The sequence below is a fragment of the Marmota monax genome, unplaced genomic scaffold (genome assembly GCF_021218885.2).
Source record: "Marmota monax isolate L192 unplaced genomic scaffold, Marmota_monax_Labrador192_F-V1.1 WCK01_AAM20220418_F8-fsc00008, whole genome shotgun sequence".
NCBI lineage: Eukaryota > Metazoa > Chordata > Mammalia > Rodentia > Sciuridae > Marmota > Marmota monax.
The window spans coordinates 10,233,094-10,260,914 of NW_026694432.1; the positions used below are offsets into that span (position 1 = coordinate 10,233,094).

Consider the following 27,821-nt stretch of genomic DNA (forward strand, 5'->3'; position numbering starts at 1 on the left):
CTTTTTTCAAAGCTCAGCTCAGTCAGTCACTGACATCTCTTGGAAACTATTCCAAACCCTCCAGTAAGTATCTCTCTGGGTTCCCATGGCTTTGGCTCCTATGGTGTCCTCTGTCCTCTGCATTATATCAGAGTTCTTTATTTAACAAGTTTAACTGTTGTACTCTTTGTTTGGTTTGGGTACTAGAGATCGAACCCAGGAACATCTGCTACTGTGCTATATCCCGGGTTTTTTTTTTTTTTTTTTTTTTTTTAATTTGAGACAGGACCTCCTAAGTTGCTTAGGGCCTTGCTAACTTGCTGAGGCTGGTTTTGAACTTGTGATCTTTCTGTGTCAGCCTCCTTAGTCTCTGGAACTACAGGCATGTGCCACCACACACAGCTGTACTGAAAGTTTTTATCCTTCAGTCAGGTGGGAAGTTCTTTGTTTGTTTGGGTCCTGGGTATCAAACCCAGGGGTGCACCACCACTGAGCTATACCCCCAGCCCTTTTTATTTTTTGAGACAGGGTCTCGCTAAATTGTCAAGACTGGCCTTGAATTTGTGATATTCCTGCCTCAGCCTCCCAGTTAGCTAGTATTACACGTGTGCCACTGTGCTCAGCTCCTCCAGTCAGTTTTGTCTTGGAGCACAAAGCAAGGCCCCAGCCCCTATTGTCCTCTAAGCAGGGTGCCCTCCCTTGCATCTACGTGTCACTCTGCAATGGTGCAGGCTAGGCGTGGAGGGGACGCTGGCGGTACATGAGTGGGCCTGCTAACTGGAGCGAGGTGTGTGGGAACCATGCTATGCACTAACTGAGTGCTGTGGCTGCCTTCTGCAGTTTTGTCAGGCCCCAAGTCCTTCCCATCGGCACCTGTGGCCAGCCTGCTCACCAGAGTTATATTGTGGTAGTGTGTGCAGAAGAGTACTTGAACTGCTACCTGGGGAGTCAGGGAGTCCTCTTTAACAGTTTCTTCAGCACCTAGGTAAAGCTCATTGCAAAAAAGGTTCAGTAAAATCTTCAGGTGTCCATGAACGTCAAGATTAGGAAGAAGCCATGACAGACATGGTGATGCATATGGCTACTTAGGAGGCTGAGGCAGGAGGATTACAAGTTGGAGCCCAGCCTCTGCAATTTATTGAGGACCTGAGCAATTTAGAGGGATCCTGTCTCAAAAAACAAAAAGGACTGGGGATGTGCTCAGTGGTAAAGTGCCCCTGGGTTCAATCCCCAGTACCCAATAAATAAACAAATAAATAAATAAAAATAAAAAGGGCTGGGGATGTGGCTCAGCAATAGAATACCTCTGGTGGCTGAGGGAGGAGGATCACAAGTTCAAAGGCAGTCTCAGCAATTTAGCAAGACCCAGTCTCAAAAAATAAAGAGGGCTGGGATGTGGCTCAGTGGCTAAGAGGCCTTGGGTTCAATCCTTTGCACCATTAAGAAAATAAATAAAATAAAGATTAAAAAAATAAAACAACTTCTTGGGTTTTCGTTGTCTCTTTTGATCTCAACGTCTTTGAAGAGAATGGGCCAGTTGTGTTTAGAGATGTTTCTCAGTGTGTTTGCAGCTACTTCCTCCTGGTTGTGTTTAGCTTATGTATTTTGGCAGGAGCAGCACAGAAGCAACGCTGTTAGCACATCCATAAGGAAGCACGTGATGGCAGTTCAAATATGTTATCTTTGATCACTTGGTAAAGGAGATGTCTGCCAGGCTTCTTGCTGGAAAGTTACTATTTTTATGGGATAAATTAAAAACTAAGAACTTTTCTTCTTTCTTTAGCTCTTCTATTATGGACACTGTGTGTGTTTATCTTATTTTTGTTGTTGTTTTGTTTTTTGGTATCAGGGATTGAACCCAGGAAGGCTAAATCACTGAGCCACATCTCCAGACACTACCCCCCCTTTTTTTTATTTTTTATTTTGAGACAGGTCCTTGCTAAATTGCTTAAGACTGGCTTTGAATTTGCAATCTTCCTGACTCAGCCTCTGGGATTACAGGCATGCACCATCACGCCCAGTCTGTCCTGTTTTGTCAAATAGTCCTCATGACCCTTTTTACCCATAATTCTTCTTTTCTTAATCTAGCTTTTTAAAATGTTTATCAAGGTCAGCCAGGCATGGTGGTGCATGCCTTGTAATCTCAACAACTCTGAAGGCTAAGGCAGGAGAATTGTAGTTCAAGGCCAGCCTCAGCAAGTTGGTGAGGCCCTGTCTCAAAAGAAAATGCAAGGGACTGGAATGTGGCTCAGTGGTAAAGTGCCCCTGAGTTCAATCAACGGTATCCACCACCCCCCCCAAAAAAAAAAAAAAAGAAAAGGAAAGGAATAGTACACGAATCCCCCATGTACCTTGAGCACTTTTTACCCAACGTACCAGCGGTTGACATTCCCTATTTATTCTCTTTCTGTATATATTTAGACAGTGTATTTTTTGTAGCTATTTGAGAGTAAATTAGAGTCTTGATGTTCCTTCACTACTAAATACTTGTGTTTCCTGAGAACAAGGGCATTTTTAATATTGTCACAGCATAGTTACTAAAATCTAAAAATGAACTCTGCTACACTGTTATCTAATCCACCATGCATATTCAAAGGTCCTCATTTGTCACAGTGTCCTTTTAGAGGCTTTCACAACTGGAACCTATCCTGGCCTCAATGGTGGGGGGGGGCGCTCTGCCCATCCACCCCTTGCACTTCCGTGGGCGTCCCTCACATCCCTGCACCTCCCTGCTCTTGTGTTGGAGCCCAGCTGCCTTTCTCACTCTTTCTCACTCTTACTTACCTACCTAGCACAGAACCCTGCCTGCTGGAGAAAAGCACACCCCTGAGCTTGTTGGGCCCCTGCAAGTTGAGGGGCATTGGTGGGAAAGGCACCTCCATAAGTGCCCAGCAGGCTCCCAGCGTTGGCTTGGAGAACTCCATCCCAGGCTGAAACATGTCTTTCTCTGCTCCTCAGCCCTTTATATACTCTTCTCTCAGCGCATGGTCTTGCTTCTTATTTATAAAAACAACCGGAAGAGACTGACTTTATTATTTTTTGTGTGTGCTGGGATTAAACCCAAGGGCTTTACCACTGAGCTACATTCCAGCCTGTTTTGTTTTTTTGATTCAGAGTCTTGCTAAATTGCTCGGGCTAGCCTCAAACTTGCCATCCTCCTGCCTCAGCCCTGTGCCCCGCAGAAGAGTCAAACTTGTCTTCCCACAGTGAGATCTACTCCCAGCCCACGTCTTCTCACACCCTGACCTGCCTGCCTTCCTGGGACAGTGAACTTTGTCCGCTTTTCCTGAGGCTAGCCTTTCCACTTGGATCCTGCCCCCTCAATGCCTCTGTTTCCCCCTCTACTCACTCCCATCCCTCAGCATGCTGTCACATTGCAAGCCTTTGAAAAAATGAAACAACTGTCCCTCAGTCCCATGTCCCATGAGCTCCCTCCAGCCGCCACCCCAATTTATCTGTCCCTTTTCAGCAAAGCTTTTTTTTTTGGTGTGTGTGTGGGATGGTGGATCAAACTGAGGATCTCAGGCATGCTAAGTGAGTGTTCTGACCCTGAGCCCCCTTTGTGTTTTTTCATCTTGAGACAGTTTCTAAGGTTGGCCTTGAACTTGTGATCTTGCCCCAGCCTCCCAAGTAGTTGGGATTATAGGGGTGCACAACCATGCCTGCCAAAACCTAAAAAAGCCACTGGCTCATTTCAGCAGCTCAGGAGGCTGAGGCAGGAGGATTGTAAATTCAAAGCCAGCCTCAGTCATGTAGAAGGCCCTAATCATCTTAGTGAGACTCTGTCTCAAAATAAAAAAATAAAAAGGACTGGAGATGTGGCTTAGTGATTCAGCATCCCCGGGGTTCAATCCCTGGTATTAAAAAAATCCACTGGCTGTTTCTTCCTTCAGCCCATTCCCCAACAGCCTCCAGCTCACCAGCAGTTAAGACTCAGCCCCTTTCCAATCTGAGCTCATGTGATGTCATCAGCCCCCTCTCCTTGTACCCCTCCTCCCAGCAGCTGGCAGAGCACCTCCCTCCTTTGTGGTTTTCCACTCCTGTGACTGCTCCTCTTTTCTTGTTTCTTTTTAATTTTGAGATGGTCTCAAAAAGTTGCTTAGGGCCTCATTAAATTGCTGAGGCTGGTCTTGAACTTTCGATACCCCTGCCTCAGTCTCCCAAGTTGCTGGGATTCCATGTGTGTGACACCTCTTTTCTCCTTTCTTATTTCCACCTTTTAAATTGTTGGATGGACCTGGAGCTCAATCTTGGTTTCTCTTCACTGGATTCACCGCCACAAAATACCCTGCAGTTTCCAAATGGCCCCTAGGGGGCAGTATTACCCCATTGAGAGCCCCTACTCGGGACAATCAATCACATTCAGCGCCTGGGCTTGTACTGAATGCTCTGTGATTTTGTACAAATTTGCTTCTCGAGGCTGATCACCCCCCCAGATTCTTGTCCAGCTGCCTGCCAGGTCTCCACTGGATATCCCACAAGCCCTCAACTTTACAGGTCCAAAACAACTCCTGTTCTTCTCACAGTCCCTGTTTCAGTAAAAGATGCCACTGTCCACTTGGCTGCCTGGTCAGAAACTTAGGGCTCATCTCGACTCCTCTCCTGCATCACACATATGTCCCAACCTTCTATCTTCAAGTCACTTCCTGGCCCAGCTGCTCCTCCCCCAGATGATCCTCCCTGCTCCATCACTACCACCAGAGTCCTCCTAGCTGTTCTCCCTCTTCCCCCTCATAGTGAAGTCTTTGCAGGGCAGTTGGAGTAATGGAATTGTTTGTTTCTGTCCTGGGGATGGAACTCAGGGCATCTCACACATGATAGGCATGCACTCTTCCAGTAAGCTCATTCCCAGCCCTTTTTATTTTGTGACAAGATTTTACTACATTGTAAAGGTTGGACTCCAACTTCTGATCCTCCTGCCTTATCTTCCTGAGTCTTTGGATTATACGCATGCACCACCACATCCGGCCCAGAGTGATACTTTTAAAACATCAATCTCATCACCTCATCGTTCTGTTGACAACCTTCCTATGGCTTCACTGAGTGCAGGATCCAGTCCTGAAGGGCTGACCTGACCCGAGTGAGTCCTGGTACCTCTGTGCTCAGAGGATGTGCTGCTCCTCAACCTCAGCCTCAAAGTGGCAGTCACACCAGACTCACTCCTGCCTCAGGGCCTTCGCACATGCCGTTTCCTCTCCAGGAGTGTATTCTTCCAGTGTCCTTCACTTCCTTCAAGTGCCACACCTATCATCCTGACCTGAGAGTCTACTGCCTGTCCTCTCTAAGATAGCCTTTCGTACCATCAGATTATTCTTTTTTAGGGGAGTACTAGGGACTGAAGTCAGGGGCACTTGACCACCGAGCCATATCCCCAGCCACATCCCCTGCCTCAGCCTCCTGAGCCAATGGGATTACAGGCGTGCACCACTGCACCCAGCTCAGATTGTTCTTTTTAATCAGCTTCATTTTTAAAAAAATCAGTCTTTAATAAAGACAACAGGGCCACATGTGTGGGGTCTGTGTTCCCAGAGCCTGGGCCACCTGCAGAGGGCTGTCCACAGTGTGCACAGTGTTCGGGGCTAGGGCAGGGTACAGGGAGTTGACATCCTTCTCTCCCTGTTTTAGTCAATGATTTCACTACTGTGACTAAAGGACCCAACCAGCACAATTGTATGGGGAGGAAAAGTTTATTTAGGGGCTTACGGTTTTAGAGATCTCATCCATGGACAGCCAATTCCATTCCTCAGGGTTCAAGGTGAGGCAGGACATCATGATGAAAGAGTGTGGTGGAGGGAAGCGGCTCACATGGTGATCAGGAAGCAGAAAGAGAGACGCCACTCTCCAGATACAAATATATACCCCCAAGCCACGCCCCCAATGAACCACTTCCTCCAGCCACACCCCACCTGCCTCCAGTTACCACTCAGTGAATCCCACCAGGGATTAATTCACTGATTAGATTGAGCCTATAACCCAATAATTTCTCCTCCAAACCTCTTGCATTGTCTCACGTGTGAGCTTTTGGGGGACACCTCACATCCAAACCCTAACACTCCCCCAGTCCTACTCTCCATGGCCAACTCTGGCCCAAACACCAACGGCTCCCAGTTCTTTCTGACCTGTGACAAGACAGATTAGATTGGCTGGATGGCAAGCATGTAGTGTTCGGGGAGATTACTGAAGGTCTGGATGTGGCCAGGAAGGGCCCCCAAACCCCCTGGCCCTTGGGGTATAACCTGTGGAGGGCCAGGAAGGAGTGAGCTCAGGTTCCAGCTAGGGGTGGCACCCTAAGTCCCTCTTCAGTCTCCTCCCTCACCCCCTGACTACTTCTCCTTTCCTGTTCTGTCCACAAAGGCCCAGGGCAGCAAGGATGGGAAGCCAAAGCAGAAGGTGATCATCGCTGACTGTGGGGAGTACATGTGAGGCAGTGCTCTCCCCTCCCTGCTGTGCTCTTACCTGTGTGTCCAGGAAGGAGCTGCTGGCCTCAGGGGTGCCAGCACTGAGGGTGTCCTGCATGAAGCAGATGGTGTTTGTGACCCCAGCCATTCCTCAGATCAGCTTGGAGCAGCTCCCTCACGGCCTGGTTGGGTGGCTCTGGACTGGTTCCCAGCATGGCTGTGGTCCTTGGAGCAAGCAGGTGCAGGTGTGACCCTCCCCACCATCCACAGCTGCGTGGCCACTGGCTTCTCAGGCTTGTGCTGCCAGGACCTGTCCTGGGCCCACCTGTGGCTGTTGGATGGTTTCTTTGGTAAAATAAATGGATTCTTGTACTGCTGCCTCCAGTTGGGCCCCAGGTGTTTGCAGAGGTTGCTCAGGGACAAGCCACAGCATCTTGGCTGCTGCTGCCCTCCCCGTGAGGCCCAGCCCCTGGACAGATGCCCTTTTGGGCCCAGCTCAGGGCAGTAGAACTGCCTACAGCGCCTCTGCTTTCTGCCTCCTGCTACCAGGCAGGTGAGTGGGGCTGGCCAGGCTCTGCTCCTACTCACACTCAACTGGTTGAGTGTCTAACTGTGACCAGCCTTGCTAACCCGTCCTCCCATCATTTCCCACTGAACCAATAGGCAGAACTGGATTCCTGTGAGGCATCCAGGGCCCTACTTTGGCCAGGCCCTGTGCTCGGTGCTGGGAGACACAAGACACAAGCCAGAGCTGCTTCCCCTGCCTCCACCCCTGCCATCTTGCACTCTGGTGCCTTGTTCTGCAGCCTGTGTGGGCTGGCCTTGCTCCCTACTCTGGCTCTGGAACAGCTAGGCCACCTCATGGCTTTGTTCCTGTGCTGAGACTGAACCCCGTCAGTCACCAGAAACCTCCTTCTCTCATGCCACCTCCCTGGATCCAGTCTCAACACGGAGACATGCTGGGTGGGGCTGGTTCTCTCAGGCTGTGCTCTATTTTGGGGGTTGAGATTGGGATAAGCTGGGATGGAGGGGAGAGCCTGCTGCCCCAGCTCCATGACCACCACCCCTGCCAACCCCACCTTGGGCACCCTGGACCATCAAGGGGCTTCTTCACTCCAGATGGCTTGGGCCAGCTCCCTTAGCTGGGATCCCAGAAGGGATCTCTCTCCTAAAAATAGGGGTTCCTCCCACTGATGGTCAGTCATGGTGACCAGGATGGGCAGCAGTGGGGCCATGATAGTGCCAGCTACTTGGGGATTGTGACAGAAGAGGATGACAGGTGCAAAGTACATTGGCATGGCTGGTTTCAAGGTGACATGCAGGGAGGTGGCCAGCTGGCCCAAGGCTCTAGGAGGGAGGATTGTTCACACAGTGCTATGAAATAGGGGGGATCTGTGGGAGGAGGTACAGGAAGACCTTATCACTGCACCTCCCTGATAATCCTGGGACAGTGAGAGCAAGAGACTGGACAGAGGCCAGTAGGAGTGGAGCCATTGGGTGGAGCCATTGAGTGGAGCATTGAGGTCGTCTGAACCTCAGGTGAGGTGCCTGCCCCTGCTGTGGTCACCCAGCCCCTGCTTGTGCCAGGTGTTGCACAGAGAGAGGGGAAAAGCTCCCGATCCAGGGCTTCTGGGCTGGCAGCCAGACTCATGCCCAGGCCGCCTGAGCTCGTGCTGCCTGCCGCCCGCTGAGGCGCTTGTTATGTGAGGGAGAAAAGGCGAACCCCAGGCACCAACTGCTACTGAAAATGATACTTTCAAAAAATATTTAATAATAGAAGATTTCAAAATACATCATAAAATGAATAAATCAGATCACCAAAGTGCATAGAGTGTGGACCTAACTGTAGTAATCCATACATCCCGTGTAAAGACCAGTGTGCCAAGGCCGGGGAGGGCTCACAGCAGCTCATCGTGTGCGGGGTGATGGGGGACTGTCATCTGTTTTCTGTTATTTTCAAAAATTTCCCTGGCACTCGTGTCATGTTTTCTTAAGTGAGAAAAAAATAAAAAATAATATTTTTTAAAAAAGGGCCAAATGCTTGCTCAAGGCTTCCCAGTAAGAAGAGAAACCTTTGATGGAAAGTCCCCCTCGGCTTCCTGTGAGGATACAGGGGGCACCACACTCACCAGCAAGGCACGGGTGGGCCACGCCTGCCCTTCATCAGGAGAGACCCCAGTCAGTGCTGTCCCTGTGCTCTCCCAGGAAGGTGAGAGTGCAGAAGGAAAAAGAGAGAGTGGATTTTTTGAGGTAAGTCCAGCAGCACCTCCAGGGCCCATCCCAGAAGGAGAGGGTGTTCCTGGGAACACTGGCCAAGGGGGCCCACAGGAAAGGTCATTTAAAATGAGATACTGTGCTAAGTGCTCTATGGGCGCATCTGACCCTCAAGAGGCCTTGCAAGGGCAGAGCCAGGCCAGCACCCCTCGATAGAGCAAGGAGCAGACACAGAGGGCTTGTGATGAGGTTGGGTCACAAGAGCCAGAGCCAGGACTGGACACCAGATCTGTTTGACTCTAAAACCCCTCCTTCTCCTGTCCACAGCCTCCTTTCCTGCAAAACTGTGGGGAATTTCTCTAAAGCACGTTACCCACTTTCCTACAGAAAGCCACAAAAACACAGGACTTCACATGCTCAGCTGGTAGCAGGGCCAGTACCACACTGCGCTTGTGAAGGTGTCTGTGGGGAATCTCTGCTCCTGGGCCCCGGGTTGGCCACCTTACTTTTGCTTGTGACGTGCAGCTGTGAACATAGTCGGGGCAGCCAGAGGCAACCAGAGAGCCAAGTGGCTGGGCAATAAGACCACCCCCTCATGGGCTAAGTGCCTACTGTGTTCTTCCTTCTCCAAAACCTTGTCTATTTGATGACACCTGGTGGCTGCCTAAAGGCACCAGCATTCTGGCCATCAGGACAGCAACACTCTGCTTTGCTGCAGGAAGAGAGAGTCGTGTCATTGTCCTTACATTCCTGCTCCCATACCTGGGGGGAAAGGCAGAGTCTGCATCTTCAGAACATTCATGTCACCCCATCCTGGACCCTCAGACCAGGTCAAGTCACGCACTGGGCTTTGGAGAGACCAAACACTGATGTTTGTCGAATAGTTCCCAAGCCTCCACTACCCTGATGTTGGGAGGAGAGAGCTGTCAGGTAAAGTCCTGAATCCTGTGGCTGGGCCCTTAGGTTTTGGGGGAGGGAGAGGGAGGATGGCAGAGAGATTCTCAGACTGGAAGAGCTTTGGGGATGAGTGTTGCACCACAGTTTGACCTGGATGTCCCTCAAAGGCACATGTATTAAAAGTTTAGTCCCTGGCTTGCTTCTATTGAGGTGGGGAGCTTTAAGAGGTGGGCCTTAATAGGAGGTCTCAGGTTCATTGAGGTTTGCTCTGGGAGAGATAGTGGGACCCAAGCCTTTCCTCTTCTTCTTTCTCTCCCTCTGCAGCTTCTCAGATGCCATAAGCTAACAACTTTGCTGTACCCCACACCCCACAGCATGATCGGCTGCCTCACTACAGGCCCAGAAATAATGGGGTCAACCAACCAGAGGCTAAAACTTCTAAAACATGAACCAAATTCTTGGGGGGCTTTTTCCTTTTCTTTCTTTTTTCTTTTTCTTTCTTTTTTGTTTTGTTCTGTTTTGTTTCAGATAAGGCCTGTCTCTATTGCCCAGGCTGATATTGAACTTGTGGGCTCAAGAGATCCTCCTGATTCAGCCTCCTATGAGTAGCTGGAACTACAGGAAACCACCATGCCCACTAAAAACTTTCCTCTTCTTTAAAATTGATTGTCTTCAGTATTTTGTTACAGTAACAGAAACCTAACACAAATCCTATGCCCTCATGTCATAGATGAAAGAATGAAGCAAGAATGAGAAAGGGAATTTGTTCGGCACTAAGCAAGTCAGTCTGCTGAACATTCAGGCTGGTGCTTTGTCTAATCCCTGCAGGCCTTTGTTTGAAGCCTACATTCATGGGGAATTCACCACCTTCCAGACAGTCTGGACCTACCCTTTGTTGTATATGGGAGGGTCTCTTCCTCTGAACTCACACAAGGATGTCCTCTGGTCCAGCTAAAAGGGCTGCTGTCCCACAGCATGGACCCAAATTGTCCACTGCTGCTGCCCTCCCTGAGGTCTGTCCTCAGAGGTGCAGAGTGTAGACTCCAGAGATGTGCATCCCTGGGCATGTGGGTGGGTCCACTTCTGCTGGGTGTGCTGCAGATGGGGGTGGGCCCAGGATCTGCTTTTAATGACAGTTCAGACAGCTGGACTCTGTCTGTTCTGGTAGGTAAATTACAGGCTTGGCAAGTTCAAAATCAAATAAACACTCCAACTCCCAGTGGCTGCTCCAAGGAGAACAGTGGTTTCCGGGAACAGTGGAGGCTGAGACAAACCTCCCCACCCAATGCAGCCTAATTACCACCTGTCACTCCCCTGGGACAGGGGCCTTTTCTTTGACTCACAGGTCCCAGAAACAGGACAGGGCTGCTGGGCATCCAGGGTGATGCCAACTGTGATGACCAGCCGCTTCTTAATTCCCAGGCATAAGCAAACACTGACAATCCTCGCCCTTGTTCCGTGCCTGGTCAGCCTGCCCATGGCCATGCCCCAGGTGGAGTGGATTGCTCCTCAGTGGGGAGCTGAGTTCATTCCAACTGAGCAGCTCTCAGTAGCCACTTGTGTTCTGTGCTGAGGGTGCAGAGGGCCCATCCAGGTGCAAAGGGAGAAGTATACAGAGTGGTCACAGATGGTGGCCACAGGAAAAGGAACACCATTGCAGCCATGTCCTTGTTTCTGCTGAGAGGTCAACGTCTCAGTGCCCAGCCCCAAATAGATCATCCTGGCGGAGATGACTGTGGGAACCAGAATCCTCCAAGGTTCTTTCTTTCAGTGGGAGTCAGGCCTCTTCCCCAGCACAGGCCCAGGAAAGGGGAAATCACAAGCAATAAAATGTCCCCGCCGCCTCACCTTAAGTCACGGGGCCCAGTCAGCTTGTTCTTTTTCTAATAAGCTAACAATGCCCAAGGGCCAAGTCAGTGGAACCCAATAATACACCGAACTCAGGACATGTACATGCCCAATTATGCTCCACAAATGCCCAAGTGGTAGACCTGAGAAGGGACAGAACCCTTCTGCCCATCTCGGACCCTGTGGTAAATGGTACAGAGCCCCATTCAGCCAGTTGCAGTCTCCTTAGACCATCCAGGGTTGGCCACAGCCTGGGCCAGCGATGCCATGGACAGGTCCTCTGTCAGGACTTCAGCGCAGGCCCCCAACCAAGGAGGCACAGCTCTGAGGCTGCTATGTGCATTTGGCCCTTTGATGGCAGTGTTGGGGCGTTCAATGCCACAGACCCCAGGAGAAAGGCGTGGAAGAGCCTGGAAAAGACAAGAAGCTTGGCAGGAGAGAGCAGTGGAAGGAGGGGTTTCCCCATTACAGTGAGCCCTGAGCACTTATGAGGGTCCCCTGCATCTGGAGAGGAGCCTGATCCAGATGGGGAGGGACAGCAGCAGCAGAGCAAGTGGAGGGCCTCAGTGGCAGCCGCAGGCCTTGACCACCATGTTGCGGTGCTTGCGCAGGATGACATTGTTGCTGCTGTCATAGTAGAGCACAGAGGTGGCGCTCAGCTTGGTGGGTGCACAGCATGCCTTGGGGACTGTGTCTGGCTTCATCAAATGCACCTGGCCAGGGAGGAGACACGGGGTGGGATCATGAGCTTAGCAGTCTCTTCCTAGAACCTACCCAAGCCACCCTCTGCTGCCTGCACTGGCCTGTCCTACAGGTATCAGCCCCCAGCCCCATCCAAGACCACTCTCCACCTGTTTCCACCAGGCACATCTGCCCTGCTCACTGCCCTGGACACACAGCTGGACACCTGGCACTGCTGTCCAGGTCCTGCACACCGGCTCCTCAGCTCTCTGGGTCCCCTGCCCACCCCTGCCACATCTGCTACCTCCACACGTGGGCAACATATGCTGGGGCGCACCTGCAGCCTCTGCTTCCCCACGCTTTACACTTCTACTCTATCCCCATGGGGTCCGTCATTAGCTGTGCACAGGTCTGTCCCTACACAGCTGGAGTGTGGGGAGCGTTCATGGAACCAGTGGATGAGACCTAGAGCCTGGGTGTGCTCCCCACTCAACAACAGCGGCCAAGGCAAGGAATGGTCTCTGCCAAGGATGAACTGAGGCCACACAGTGGGCTACGTGACAAGCCTGAGTGAAGCAGGACTGGAACCAGGTGCCAGATCCCTCACCCCCACTAAAGCAGCCTTTACCCTCCCCAAAGAGCTGAAGGAGCCAGCGGTTTCCAGGATGAGCTGCCATTTATCCTGGATCCCTCACAGGACTCACACACACGGGTCCTGGGAGACAGCACCGCCACCTACGAGGGGAGCCAGAGAGCCAAGGAACCAGCTTCCCTCCTGTGTGTATGGCTGCTCCAAGGCCTCACTGCTGCTGACCAGGACCTGGATGAAGCTGTGTGATGCTGCCCTGGCTCCCTTCTCCTGGCCCTAATTCTGAGCCAATCTGCTAGGGAGGACTGTCACCAGACACTGTAGCATAAGGGCCAGAAGCCTCTGGAGGGATATGCAGCTGGTCTGGACCCTGGAGGCTGCTGATCCCAACTTTCCATCTACAGGCCACATGGGAGGACCCAGGAGATACCAGCCTCCTGTGCAGTCCAAGGGTCCCTAAGTGGCTAGAACCCCAAAGGACCTTCCCTGATCTGGGACATGGGAGGGAAGTCAGCACCACAGGATGCTGGTGCTCCTTGCTCCTGCCCTGAGCCCTGAGCTTCACCAGGAGTGAAACAGAGGGTGATGCCCTTTAATCCATCAGCACCCACAGACTGATTTGTGGAGCGTAAGGTGTCATCCATTCAATTTATTATTATTATTATTATTATTATTATTATTTTGTATAGGGAATTGAACCCTGGGGTACTCTAAATTGAGCATCCCCAGCTCATTTTACTTTTTTTTTTTTTTTAAATAGTGCTGAGGATTTAACCCAGGGCCTTGTGCATGCGAGGCGAGCACTCTACCAACTGAACTATATCCCCAGCCTTCTTTTTACTTTTTATTTTGGAGCAGGATTTTGGCTAAATTGCCCAAGCTGGCCTTAAACTTGAGACCCACCCTCCTGCCTCAGCTTCCCATCACTGGGATTAAGGTGTGTGTCATTGCACCTGGATCAATTATATGGAAGAAGTGCTGGAATTCAGAGACTATGTATCCTTGAGGACAAATTATATATCTAGAGACCACAATATTCTCTGAAGAACACAGAGAAACACACTTTTCTCATTCTCAATACGCTGTGTCTGTACAGGAGCCAAGGGGAGCCAGGATTCTCCCTGTTCTCATAGCCTTGTGGGAAATAGATGGGGAGAGGGTAGCATTTCAATGGACATGTTGTAGTGGCACCCTCTCCTCCACAGAAAATTTTAATTAAGCTTCTCCAGAAATCTTCACCATAATCGATTTTAGGACTACCAGCAGAAGATTCTCTACAAAAGTGTTAAATGTAGTTAAACTTCCTATTATCTGTTGTTCTGTCTTACTTTTGGGCCTGAAAGAGATCAGCACTCCAGGTGCTGAACACCCCATTTGTGGAGTGTAAGTAAAGTTTTTCACAACCATTTATCCAGTATAGTAGTTTGTAGAAGTGTGTCTGCAAATGCAGAGTGTGTTAAGAAAAACAGATTCTCTTAACTAGGCTTTTGGCCTTGGGCCGGAGCTTCACAGAAATGTTTACATTTCAAAAGTAAGAGAAGAAGTTACCAACTGGGCTCCATGGTAACAGCTGGCAGGGGGAAGAAAGAAAGGGGAGAAGAAGCTCTCCCCTTCTCAGGTGTTGTCCTTGAAGGGTTAACCTGCCCAGAACAGTGGAAGAAAAAGGTGCTTTATGTGAACTTCTGCAGACTGTGAACTCCTGAGCCCCTCCCCTTACATGCTGGGTATAAAACTCTGAAGCTACCTGAACTCGGGGTTCAGGGGATTGATTGATTACAGCAAAAGCTGTGCCCTCTGAACCTGGCTGCAGCCAAATAAAACTGTTTCCTGCTATCTTCGGTGACCTACCTCGTCTGTCCCCTGCAAAAATGTGAGGGTGGCCTGGTAACAAAAGTTACCAGAGTCCTGGTGGCCAGCTGAGAATGGGAAGGACATGTGGCTGGGGGATGTTGCACAGGGGGACAGGGGGCTGATGAGGGGCCTGTGTCCCAGGCCAAAGGCTCAGACTTCCTCTGGGAAGAATGGGAAGCCCCTGAAATCTCTTGGCTGAGAATGATGTAGGCAGGTTTGTTGTAGGAAGATCCTGCTGGCTGCTGTGTGGACAGTGGCCCCGTGGGTGGGCCTGGGGGGGACCCCCTTCTCCTCTTGGTCCTCAGGACACGAGGCTTGCTCACCTGGCTATATCCCAGCCTCCCACAGACCCCCGTGGCTCCTTCTCCTGCCCAGCCCCTGGGAGCCCCACCTTGTCCTGGCCATCTCTCCTGCACTGCTGCAGGGGTCTCATCTGTTCTCACCACTTGCAGACCCTCCACATGTGGCATCTCTATTCTGAACGTCCCCTTGGACCTCTGTGTACAACTGCAGATGTTTGATTCACCTGAACATTCGACCTCGTGGGGTGGACGGGGCCTCAGCAGGGCCACTCACTTCCTCCGACCCTGACAACAACTCTGCCCATGTCCAGCCTCCCATCCTGGTCCTGGGAACTCTGAATGGAGCCTCATCCACCCAGTTGCTCAGCCCCACCTGCCTCCCGCCTCCCTCCCCCTGCTCCTAAGTGGGGAGGGCGCTCAGCCCCCACCAGTCATGCTGCTTGGGAACCACTTCCATGACCAAGCTGCCCTCCCCTCCCATCAGAGGACAAGATAGCCCCTCATTCCTCTCCCCGCCCCTTCCACCTCCCACTCCCCTGGGCCACCCCGACACTGCCACTACAGAAAGACTTCTACCCAGGACTCCAGCTCTGCTTTGCTAAACCCCTGAATTGTTATTTACTTGGAATAAAACCTGCTCTCCTCACAGGGAGCCCGAGCCTGCCTCAGTGGCCCTGCCAGCCCAACTCCACCACCCTCGCCCTCCCTGCCCTCCAGCCCCTGCTTCCTGCTGGCCCTGAACCCACCCAGCTCCATCTCAGGGCCCTCTTCCTCCAGCTCCTGACAGGGCTGCTCCCCCAGTGCAGAGTGGCCCAGTCCAGGCTCCCTCCACCCAAAGCCCAGCGATCCCCGTCTCCCTAGAACACATCTCCTTTGTCGCTGGTTTGCGTTTGTGCTCACCACAGCCTCCGAGGGTGTTCACATTTGCTGAGCCACTGTGGGCCTGCAGAGGCAGAGGCTGAGGACATGTGGGCAGGGGACAAGTCCTGCGGAACCACTGCCCCATGCAATAGGAAGCTCAAGGAGGCACCATCAAGTTCATTACTCTCTAAGGTGTCACCTCTGAACAACCTCCTACTAGGAAAACAGTCCAGGGGATTCTGGGACCAGCATCTAGGTTGCAGTCACCAGAGTCAACACACACATCACACTGGCAATAAGCAACAGCAACTACGCTCATGCGAGAACCTTCTTCCATGACCAGAAGGTGCCCAGTCCCTGAGGCACCGCAAGCCCAAAACCTGAGAAAACAAACAGCCAGGAAAGAGCTGGGAGGGGCCCCAGGGGAGCCACGCCCACAAGTGCAGAGACACACCTGGCCAGGGGCCCCACCAGGCAGGGGGTGTCCACGCCCACGTCACGCACATGTGTGCACTTGTGTCAGGGAAGCTAGACCCACCAGGGTTCACAGGACTCAGAGGAGTGGAGCCTGCACCAGGCTGGGCAGCCACACACAGGTCTGTCTGGGTGCCACACGTGCACACGCAGGGCACAGAGTGTGTCTGGGTGCACGCTGACTAGCGTGCACATGCTTGGGTGGGTGCCCGTGAGTCTCCCTGCAGGCTGTGGCCATGTGAGAGCCTGGGCCTGTGACGGAGTCCCTGCAGGTGAAGCGCCTCTCAGCAGCTGCTTGCACCACCCTCCTGGATGACGAGCCCCCTGTCCCCCACCCCTGACCAGGACCGCGGCACTGACCAGGGACTGCAGGATGGCATGGTTGGTGGCGTTCATGCAGGAGTCCAGCGGGAAGGAGCACTCTCCCTCACAGTAATAGGCCGAGTAGCCTCGGGGGGCGATGACCCAGTCCTGGGGGGAATGGGAGAAGGTGAGCCCATCTCCGTGCCCCCTGACCAGCCCCTCAGCCCAGCACCTACCACAGGACCACCCAGGGCTGCCCCTTACAGTCCCTAAGCCTCAGGACCCAGCCCCACCCTCAGGACCCCTGGCAGTCTCCACCTGAGGCTTGAATCCACCTGGAGACCCTCAGTACACAGGATTGGGCCTCAGCTCTGTCCTTGTCACATGCCACCCTCCCTCTGCTTTGTCCTCCCTGGCCTGCCCCCCACCAGCTGCAGTACATGCTCCTCTGCCCACCCCAGCCTCAAAAAAAAAAAAGAAAAAAAGGAAAGAAAGAAAAAGAAAAGAAAAGAAAAGAAAATCTCATTATAAAAGTGAAAACTTTTTCATTTAGGAAACTTAGCAAATCCAGAGGAAAGAATTATGTGAAGAGGAACCAAAGCCACACGTGATGTCCCCTCCTGCCTGAAGGGACACTTGGGGTCTGCAGGTGGGGCTGCCATCGAGGAGAGCAGAGTCCGAAATTACCAGCCAGCCGAGGTCCTGGAAGCTGACATAGAGCTCGTGCCGACGGCACACCTGCCGCCCGTGGGAGCCGTGAGCGTCATCTGCAGGGACAGACGGTGCAAGGCCTTTTCCGGGGTTCCTGCTCTGTGCAGGTCCCCTGGGGTGCTCCCAAGGTGGGGGACACACTGGTGGGCACATTTAGCAAATAAAGGAGCCACAAGAAACTAAACCACTGGGCCTCACGGAGCTCATCCCTGGATCCCCGCTGGTGCCATGACCCAGCTCATCAGCCTTCAAGGGCTCCCGATCACTACAGAGTGACCCGTGACCAGCTGCACCTCCTTGTCTTTCAGCCTGGGACCTCCTCCACGGAGCTTCCCAGCAGCACCCTCCCACTGCCGCTTCTGCTTTCCTCGGCAGGCACCTCTCGCCCCAGCCCACCCTCCCCACCACACTCGTTCCACAGTCAAGCCCAGGGCTCGGTCCCCACCAGCCAAGGTTCTGCCCATGAAGGAGGCCTCAGACCTGGGCCCCGCCTGGCCCTCACCAAAGATCCCTGGGAGTTTGTTGGGGTACGGCAGCTCGTTGGTCTTCTTCGGCTGCCTCCTCTTTAGTGGCCTGACTGCCCGAGGGGCACGGATGGGACTCGGGCTGGCCCTGAAGAAGGTGACCATGAAAGGCTGTCTGGAGCGTGGTGCCCGTTGCCCCAGCAGGCCAGCCAGGCCAGGATCCACACTGTGCCCTGAGAGAGAGGAGAGAGGGTCACTCATGGGAGGGGGTCCACCATGGACCCAGTAGGGACTCTGCTCCTCAGCAGGAGCTGCAGGCTGAGGGCCCAAGGGGACCCACTAAGCCTCAGTTTCCTCACCTGAAACCAGAGTCCTAAGTCCACTCCAGGTCCCTGGAGGGCATGCCTGGGGAGGCAGGTTGGGGAGGCCTCAGAGACCCCAGCCTCCAGCTGACAGTGACATGGACAGTGAAGCATTTGCCAGGCTTGAAAGTCTTCCCCACTCGTTGCCTCACTCGACTTTATAGTGTCCCTGTGTTTCACACTTGACAGAAGAGACATCAGGGTCACTTGGGATGACCAGAGTCCACTGTTGGTGACACTCAGAACCACAGCACCCTCCTTGGTGGCAGGACCAGAGGCTGTGTGCTGTCTTGCACGCGCACGCTCTGCCATGTGAAGTGTGATTCGTGACACCACCTGCTCGTGACGGCCTCCACCTGGACACAGCAGGGCTCACTCTGCCCAGCGCAGCCCAAGAGCAGGGCAGTCACTGCTCCCTGCTGTACATGTGCCAGGCACTGGGCTCAGGAGGGCAGAGACCAAGTCCCAGAGAACAAAACCCAGAGCCAGGCTCAGCCTCATTGCAGGGCCCAGGTTCACGTTCACCAGGCCAGGCTGGTGGTTTCAAGACCTGTGCCTCAGCCCTAGGATGAGTGGAGCCTCAAAGACAGGATTTCACCCCCTCACTGCTACCAGCTGAGGATGCCATGAAAAGCCCGTTCACCCTGGAGGTGCCAGCAGAACCACCCTGTGCTGGACGCCCTGCACGTGGCCTCTGCTCTTTTCTCTTTCCTTTCTTTCTTTCTTCCTTTTTTTACTGTGAGCAGGGGTAATAACCACAGTAGAGAAACTCTTGAGAGGAAACCCCTCCCCAACTCCCACCGCTCACTGTCCTTTTCCCTGGCTTTTTTCATGATGCACACTCCACACAGTTGTCAACACAGCAAAGAGGTCTATTTTCCAGCTTTCTAAGGTAAACCTTCTCCCAGTTGTTGACAAACGTCTCCACTACAAACCTGTCAAATGATAAAGCCTCTTTGAGCAGATCCACCCTAATCTCCTTAGGTATTAGCTCATCCTGAGGTTCTTGTCTGGCTTTCGGTATGAAGAGCACGATGGGGACCTCTTCCCTCTGCACCCTCATGAAGCTTCTCACACTGAGCCACAGAAATGCGATAGCTGCTCATTTTCGTCTTTCTCAACAGCACCCATCGCTCAGTTCACATGAGTCCATTTCACCTCCGGGTCTAAGCACCAACACACACATATCCATCCACACACACTCATTACATGTGCATAGAAACACACACACACACACACACACACGATACATTTATATGCACATTGTATATACAGGCTTATTTATTCCACCTGGAGCCACTGGGTTCTCCATTCCACACCACAGGTCAAGGACACTGGCTGCCCCACCCAAAGTCAGTCCTTCAGCTGCTAGGCCTCAGACCAGGTGTCCACTGGCCACTCGATGAAACTCAGAGACCAACCTTTGACCTATGGCATCACCTGCCACAAACAAATGAACTGGGCCTGTGAGGCTCCTTCTCAGGAATGTGGATGAGATATGTTGAGACAGGGGCTGTGACCTGCAAGTGCTGGCTGGCACTTGGCCCAGAGAGAAGCCCTGAGGGGCATGTGGGTTATGGTGGGGAAGCAGCTATGTGGAGGCAGAGCCACAGGTGCAGAAGAAAAGGCAAGGGAGGTCACCACAGGGACAGGTGGAGTGACAATGAGCAGGGAGGGTGGTGACAGTCACAGCGTGGGCATTAGAGTAGTCCCCACAGACTGGCTGACAGTGGCCTCAGACCCAGGGCAAGATCCAGCCTGTGTGTACCACTGGTGCCCTCCTCAGGAACCCTGGGCCCTGGCTACCCCATGACCAGGAGGGCTGTCCATGCTCCAGGCTGTGTTCAAGGGTCTCAAGTGGTCTGTAGGCACAGATCACAAGCCACATGAAAACAGTTACACAGCAGACCTGTACAGGCTCCTTGAGGGTGGCCTGGTAGGGTCTGGGGACTTATGCATGTGTGTGTGTGAGTGTGTGTGTGTGTGTGTGTGTGTGTGTGAGAGAGAGAGAGAGAGAGAGAGAGAGAGGTGAACTGAATTGAGGGCCCTTGGATGCAGCCAACCCAAGGTTTGTATTTATAGGAGCAGGGCAAGAGGACTGACACTGGTCATCTCTCAGTGCTCTGCATCTGGCAGGTCTGGGGAGGTCACCTCTTCCCCAGGACAAAGTCTCCCTTACCCACCAGCTCTGCTCTTCATCTGCCCCATCCTTGGGCAGGGCCCTGGCTCCCACTGGCTGCAGACAAGGCCCAGGCAGGCCTGGCAGTGGCCCCAGGATGCCCAGCACTGGGCAAACCCCATCCCAGAAAGGCAGAGGTGGGGGCTTCAGGAGACTCTGGGGCCCAGGGCTGTGCTGCTGGCCTGAGCATGTGAAGGTGCTGGTGGGTATGCCACCCCTTTATTCTTGCTGTGGGGTACACTGTGGTCTTCCCCCATGGACCTGTATGGAACACCATGAGGCCCCATCCTCACCTCATGTCTAAGCCTTCCCATTAAGGCCAGATGGGCTGGCACCTCACCTGGCCTATCCTGACCCCTGGCAGCGCTTAAGCCCTTGGGCATACCAACACTGTCCTAGGCCAGATTTTGCCCCATATCTCCTCCCTAAGGCTTCTTTCTGTTCTGATGCCAGCTTGCTCTTCCTTCAGTCCCCTGCCCCACCTCAGCCTGAGTGCAAGTGACCCTGGAGCCACATGAAGGAGAATTCAGGGGCCTGTTGAATCCCAGGAGTGTCCCAGGCCTGCTTCCATCCCTTAGGTCAGCTCTCTCCTCACTCTCCTGGCAGCTCTCCCATGAGCCTGCCTTCCCAGCACTGCAGCTGGAGACTTCTCCTGACCCCCAGGGCAGATCAGGTCTCCCAGAAGCACCAGGAGGGACCACATAGTGCACTCAGGGATATGCCATCCACCCCCACCTGGCTGTGGCCCCTGCCACTTCCCTCACACCCCAGGCTATTCCCACCCCAATCACATGCAGGATCTGTCACTTCCTTGGAGTGAGGCTTAAATGCCACCAGCTGTAGCTGGAACTGCTGCTTGGAGCAAGGTCTCTGGGCTGTGAGGCCTCTGGAGCTGCACTCACTAAGTGCACACTGCCTTCCAGACTAGGCCTTCACAATGCTCTCTCTCTCTCTCTCTCTCTCTCTCTCACACACACACACACACAAAAAAAAAAAAAAATCTATGCTTTTTTTTCACTTTAGATTGTGAGACTATGCATTCAGGATGACATATCCAGAGCCCCTGTTGGGCTCTCAGGGACTATTTCACCCAAGGTCAGTTTGGGCCTCCAGAACAGAATCTGTGTGGATCGCATGGAACACTGCAATTTAATTGGCAAGAACCTGCCCAGGCCATGGGTGGGGTTTCTAGAACTTGCCCTGTGATAAACCGCAGCCTTTGGCAACACGGGGACTATTTATTTATACAGGCTCCTTCCAGGTAGACTGCCAGCACCCACTGCCCCCACCTCAGTCTCTCCCACTCACAGGTCCCCTACCCTGGAGACAGCCCTGCCTTCCTCCTAAAAAGACATCCATTTCCTACCAGGAGGAGTGTGCATGGATGAGGACAGACACAAGAAACAAAACTAGGAACAGAATGCAGGACCTTGGAGGAAAAGTCGGAGGGGCTAAAGGAAAGGCTCTCATGAGGGCAACATCACTTCCGCTCACAAAGTCGTGCTTAGATTTGTGCGTTTTTCAAGGAAATAAAATGACACCTCACAACTGGGTGTGGTGCACACGCCTGTTATCCACACTACTGGGATGCTGAGGGAGGAGGGCTGCATGTTCCAGGCCATCTTGGGCAACTTAGAAAGGTTTTGTCTCAAAAAATGAAAAGGAGGGCACTGGAATGAAATCCTGAGTGAGAGAGTACCGCGTGGCAGAGAGCTCTGCAGCACTCGCAGGACTTAATGATTTCCTTTTGTTTTTAATGAAAGTCACGATGTTCTATCTGGCAGCAGAAGGCCTGAGAGGCCTCTGCAGGGAGCCAAGCGCTGTGTGTCACCAACTTAGGACCTCAGGCGGCTACCGTCTCCCTCCCCAGTAAACCCGCCTGCACACACTCCTCAGGGCCGGCTCTGAGTCCTGTTGCTACCTGCAGCATGGGCTTGAGGTTCGGGGACACGGCAACTGTCCGTGCTGATCTTGACCTCGACCTCAGTGGCGCCTTCACAAAGCTCCACCAGCGTCAGCCCCCTGTTTCCAAGCACGTCAAACACGGCCTTCTCAGTGATGATGCGGTCCACGGAGCGCTTCCTCCATAGCGGCAATGTGCACTTTCCCACGATTTTGGGGGTCTTTGCCTTGGTGCAGTGCTCCATGGTGACCACTACGTTGGTCTTGTCAAGGGACACCAAATCCATGGCCCCGCCCATTCTTTTCACCTCTTTAGCGGTATCATCCAGTTGGCCAGGTCGATGTATTTGGAAATCTGCATGGCCCCCAGTATGGTCATCTGATGTTTCCCCCGTGAATCATGACAAAGGAGTCATCACTGGTAAAGAAATAGCCCCCTGGGATCACGGTGACAGCTTGCCTGCGTTGATGACATCTAGATCCACCTAATCTTTCCATGGAAATGGGCCCAAGCCCAGGATTCCGTTGTCACTGTGCAGACAGATGAACTGTCATGTCAGGGCTGACGAAGTTGCTGGCCAGGAGAGGGATTCCGATGTCCAGACTGGCATACGTGCAGTCCTCAGACTCAAGAGCTGAGAGCGTTTGATCATGCGCATCCTTTGTCGTCTTCCAGCGGGGCTTTCCCATCTTCCTTGCTCCGTGGGACTAAACGCTAGGGTTTTTTCTCTTATTTCGGCCCCTTTATCACGCGATCTACATATATGGTGGGGACAGAGATATCTTCTGGGAGAAAAGTCCCCACGTCCACGATTACTTCCACCTCCACCACCGCGACATCCGCAGCGTTGCACATGCGCACGTTGAGAGTCCTGGCGCTTTCTTTGAAGATCACGTTGGCCGCGAGTCCACCCCTTCGCCAAGACGAAGTCTGCCCTCATGGCGTACTCCTGGAGGTAGTGCTGGCCCCGGAACTCTTTCACCTGTCTTGGCTGGCTCTGGATGGCCAGGCTGCCGTTGGGGTAGTACCTGATGGGCACGCCGCCTTCCTGCACCGTGCTGTAGCTGGTGGGCGTGCAGAAGGCGGGGACCCCGGTGCTGCCCCCTGGATGCGCTGGACCAGGGTGCCCTGCGGCGTAAGCTCTAGTTCCAGCTCGCCCTCCAGCTACCGCTGCTCGCACACCGTGTTTTCGCCCAGGTGGGAGCAGACCACGCTGCGGACCTGCTTGGTGGCTAGGAAGAGGCCCTGGCCGAAGTCGTCCACGCCCACGTTGCTGCTCACCACTTCAGGTCCCTCTCGGCGGTCCTTAGCAGCGCGGCCATCAGGTTCTCGGGATTCCCGCAGAGCCCGAACACCCCCGACTCCAGCATGACGGTCGCCCAGTTGCGGATGTCCTTCACCGTCTCCTCCGCGTCCATGTAGAATAGGCGCCGGACCAAGGGCTGGTGGCGGAGCGGCGGGCGCAACCCTGGGACAGCGCTGGCCCAAGCGACTGGCAGGGACGTGGAGCCGCAGCCCCGCCACGGTCAGTGGGGCTCTGAGGTCAGAACAGGTCGGCTGCACCAGGAGAGTGTTCCTCTGGCCGCAGGGAGGGCGCCGCATCCCGGACGCCGCCTGGGACGCGCTCCGCGTGGGGGCGCCACCACTATCCCTACTTCCCCGCCTGCTCCCCACCGAAACCCAAACCCTGCCGAGCTTCCTGAAACTCAGGAGCTAGAGCACTGCAGGGTGACCTGACTGGGATGGTGTTTGAAGGTGATAGGCGCCCGTCACAGCATTCAGTGGTGCCAGGCGCTCACACTGGTTTATTTCCGCTGACACCCTGCAGTGAGTGCACCCACACCTGTGGCGAGTTAAGCTCCCCCTTCTTGAGCGGGGAATCTCAGAGCGTCCTTTTCAAAAAACCTTTGTCAGAACCTGTTATCACCCATTGCTGCTAAACTACCCCTAGAAACCCCAAACGCCTGGCCCGGCTGTTTACCCGGGCTCACAGTGACCCTTGCCCACCCTCAGCCTCCTTCCTAGGTCTCCCTCCTGCCCTCTGCTCCTCCATGTGGCCCTCTCACTGGACCTCAGACAGACCAATCTTGTGCTGGCCTTGGCCTTTCCATCCACTGCCTGGTATAAAGGCATGCTCCCCCAAATTCCTGTATGTGAAAGAGAGAGGGAACCTCATTCTGTGGATGAGGAAACTGAGTCTTGGGAAGGTAAGTATGTCACCAACTTAGGACCTCAGGCAGCTGGGATTCCAACCACAGCCCCTCACTCAGCCTGAGGATGAAGCCACTTCCCCCTACTGTTCTTGGAGCACAGGAACTGCCAGTGTGGAGGGCCTCTTGCAGGGGGAACTGCCCCCTCCTGGGGAAGGACACTTGGACTCTCAGCACCTCAGATGTTCCTCAGAAGAAGGGGAGGAAAAGCAGCTCTGGCTGAGGGCATCCTTGTGTCCAGGACCTCACTGTCTCTACCCACTGGAGTCTTCACAGTGGGCACAGAGAGAAAGGCCAGGCAGCCAGGAACCGGTGAGGCCACACTGGACAGTTCTAGAGGCCTCAGCTGGCACAGCCTCCTGGAGCCCCAGGGGAGCTCACCCAGCCCAGACCCTGAGCCTCACCATCCTCAGTTTCCACATAGAGACGGAGTCCCAGGTCCTTGTTACGGTTCAGCAACCAGCGGTCACTGGCTGCTGTGACATCCAGCACCAGCCAGCCCTCGTCCTCAGCTTGAAGCGTCTGAAGATCCAAAAAGAACAAGTCAGACTCCCTGTGGACACGAAAGAACAATTAACTGATGGCTGAGGGCCGGTCCAGCTGCCTCTGTGGGTCTCGTGCCACCTGGGGACCACTACTGGAACATCTATCCTGCCCTGGCTCTGAGCTCTGTCTGTGCCTTATTTCACTGATAATCAACTCAAAACATGGTACTGTGCAGGTGGGGAAACTGAGACTCAGTGGCTCAGTGACCCGTCCAGGGGCCCACAGTCAGGATGGCAGGGCAGGAACTGTCTGGCCCAGCATCTTTCCCATCTCTGAGGCTCTTCTCCCAGGAAGCTCCCCTTTCTTTCTCTGGGAAATCCCCTTCCCCCCAGGTGGGGCAGGACACACTGCCAGAGCCTTGACCAGGAGCCCATGAGATGGGAGGTGCCTGGGCCGAGGGAGGCACCTGTTGGAGTGCTCCTGGACCACCTCGAACATGCTGATGTGGAGCGTCGTGTTGAGGGGGTGGGTGCTGGGCAGCTTATAAATCCGGAACTCTGCAGCTGTGACAGCCTCCCCTGCTGGGATCTGGGTCAGATCAAAGCGGAACTCCTTCCAGTGGGGCTCCTGGTGGCCCAGGGCGCGGTCACGTTCCACTGGAAAACAAAGTGGGAGCCAGGTGGTCACATGTGTTTGGAATGGTTCAGGCTCCAGAGCAGGCAGAGCCAAGTGTTAGCTGCCACGACCTAATGGCTGTTCTTCAAAGGGCCCTGCGCAGCCTCCGTTGGGCCAGCCTCCTCCTCTACACATGAATCTGTTCCTGACTCTGCTGGGGGAGTGTCCTGAACACAGAGCCCAGGGACAGAAATGCTCAACAGGCCAAGCCTAAAACTCATCCAATGCCACCTTGTCTCCTTGATGGCACCAGCATCCATGATAAAGGGCAGAAGGCTCTCCTCTGGGAACTCCCAGTCTAAAGGGAATATGGACATGGGACCCAAGGCAGAAAAAGGCATTAGTCCCATGGGACTACCTGGCTGCATTACAGTGGGACAGTGACTTCCCAGAGTCTGCCTTTGTGCCTGGATGGGAGGTGGGGGAAGGGGAAAGCTCAGATCTGACATCTGAGCCAGGCCGTGAGGCCTGAGTGCAAATTAGCCTCAGTGTTCAAGGAGGGGGGCACTGCAGAGGACAGTAGAGTGAGGCCAAGGATTGAAGGACCAAGGGCAGGGAGGGACAACCACTGCCAGAAACTATGGGAGACAAAGGACCCAAGGACAAGGGGAAGAAGGAAGGAGGGAGAAAGAAGGAACAAGGAACACCAAGGTAGGAATGACAAGCTCCCGGAAAGTTCTAGAAAGTCAGAGGGTTCATGGTGTGGTGACATCTGAGCTGGCCTTGACAAATGGGAAGGCATATCGATAGATGGTGAGGTGGCAGGGTGAGCTCTAGGCTGAGGGGAGTGGTGTGTGTGGGTGAGGAGTGCTGGGGACCACCCACTGATTCGCTCCCTGGGTGCAACAGTGGGTCTGGCTGGGCCCGCTTTATGGGGGGCTGGAGCCCTGGGCTGAGAAGTGAGGCTATGACTCTGGCCAGTGGGCAGCAGTGTGGTCTGAGAGGCACCCTGTGCTGGCAAGGGTGGAGGGTGAGACAGGCAGAGGGTGAGACCTGAGGTGGGGACTGGCCCAGCTGTCTGGGCAAAGGCCACAGCTGTGGAATAATTTGCCCAGCTGCACAGACCTGCTCAGATGGTATATTTAGGGCAGTCTCACTTTAGCTCCCTGTCACTTATGTCAAAAATCTGTGTTTCCGGAAAGCAGGGTGGGAGTTGCCCAGTGCCTTCCCTAAAACCCAACACTGAGATTTTAATTGTATGTTTCTGAGTCTTTTTAAAACCTTCCGTGGTTACTGGGTTCAGTGACCACAGGTCAGGTTTTAAAAAGCACCAGGCTGAGCTGCCAGATGGATGTGGGAAGCACTTCCTGTCTTTGTGGTCCCCACATGTCATCCCTGGTCCAGGAATGGACGGGCACACAGCTGTGCTGGGTGGAGCCAGGGGATAGGCATGTTAGGGCAGGAGCAGGTGGGAGGCTTCATCCCCTGCCCAGGGAGGAGAAATGGGATGGAGCATGCATGTCCCACCATGCATCAGGGTGCTGTGCACAGAGTGCATGCCAACCTGAGGGCTTGGCTGTTTCAGAGGCAGTGTGACAAGGCGAGGTCCATGTCCCTCCTGCATATGCAGATAGCATTGAGGGCAGGATTCTGGACCTTTGCTGAGTGATTCTTGTGTGGTGAATAACTACACCCATGTGTCCTGCCTATAGACAGTTATACACATACAACTCTGGTGACAATTTAAGTGGTTTCAGGAATGACACAGATACCTCTGTTGCATGGCTATGAAAAAATTCCTGATTTTTAGGATGAAATAGATTTAGGCTGTTGGCTGTCACAGGATGTGAGACCGACCGTGAAGGAGGATTCCTCAGGCACTCTATTCTCCTGACTTCATTCAAAGCATTATTATGTACATCATTATGTCACTGTGGGGTTGACAGGTGCATTCTGAGGGCTCCCTCTTGGGTCTGGGGACTGAAGGAACAATCCACAAACCTGCCAACTCTGTGGCTCCCAAGCTCTGTAGCTGCCCTCCCTTGATGACCATGTGACCTGCATAGACTGTCTCAAAACATTCTTGTTCAATCTCCAAACTTCTGTCATGGTTTGTGAAATCAATAAACCAAGCAGGGATTCCAGCCCAGGAAACTGCCCAGCCTGGCTCTTCTAGGCAAGCACTAGAAGTTGGGAAATTTTTAGGAAAACAGTGAATTTCATCTGAAGTTGATAAAGCTTCCTGAGATGCAGCATTGAAACAGATATTACTGGAACTGGCCAAGGGAAGTGCCCCTTTCTCTGCTGAACCGTATGGATTCCCAGGTGCCCAGTGGCTGCTCCTTTGGATCCAGAGAGCTGCTCTTGTACAAGAGCATTTGTAGGAACCTGGATTTTCCTCTGGTAGTGCTGGGGAAGGCTGTCTCTATTTTAGCCCCTAAGACAGCACTGAGAAGCGTAGCTGATCTGACCAGTAGTTGGTGCTCAGGTTCTG

The 27,821-nt window shown here is 53.5% G+C and overlaps 1 protein-coding gene and 1 pseudogene across 1 annotated transcript in view; both read right to left on the bottom strand.

Annotated features, from left to right (window-relative positions):
- Positions 1–11,379: 11,379 nt before the first annotated feature.
- The window catches only part of LOC124109679 (bone morphogenetic protein 8A-like), a 29,232-nt gene continuing 12,790 nt past the window's right edge, over positions 11,380–27,821 (bottom strand). The window contains exons 2-7 of the mRNA XM_046468345.2: positions 25,179–25,368; positions 24,631–24,779; positions 17,611–17,805; positions 17,085–17,164; positions 16,455–16,565; positions 11,380–12,049 (exon numbers count right to left, since the gene is read on the bottom strand). Of these exons, the coding sequence (XP_046324301.1) occupies positions 11,900–12,049; positions 16,455–16,565; positions 17,085–17,164; positions 17,611–17,805; positions 24,631–24,779; positions 25,179–25,368 (875 nt within the window). The 3' untranslated portion in view covers positions 11,380–11,899. The remainder of the gene's footprint in view (positions 12,050–16,454; positions 16,566–17,084; positions 17,165–17,610; positions 17,806–24,630; positions 24,780–25,178; positions 25,369–27,821) is intronic.
- Positions 21,571–23,706, bottom strand: LOC124075300 (succinyl-CoA:3-ketoacid coenzyme A transferase 2, mitochondrial-like; annotated as a pseudogene).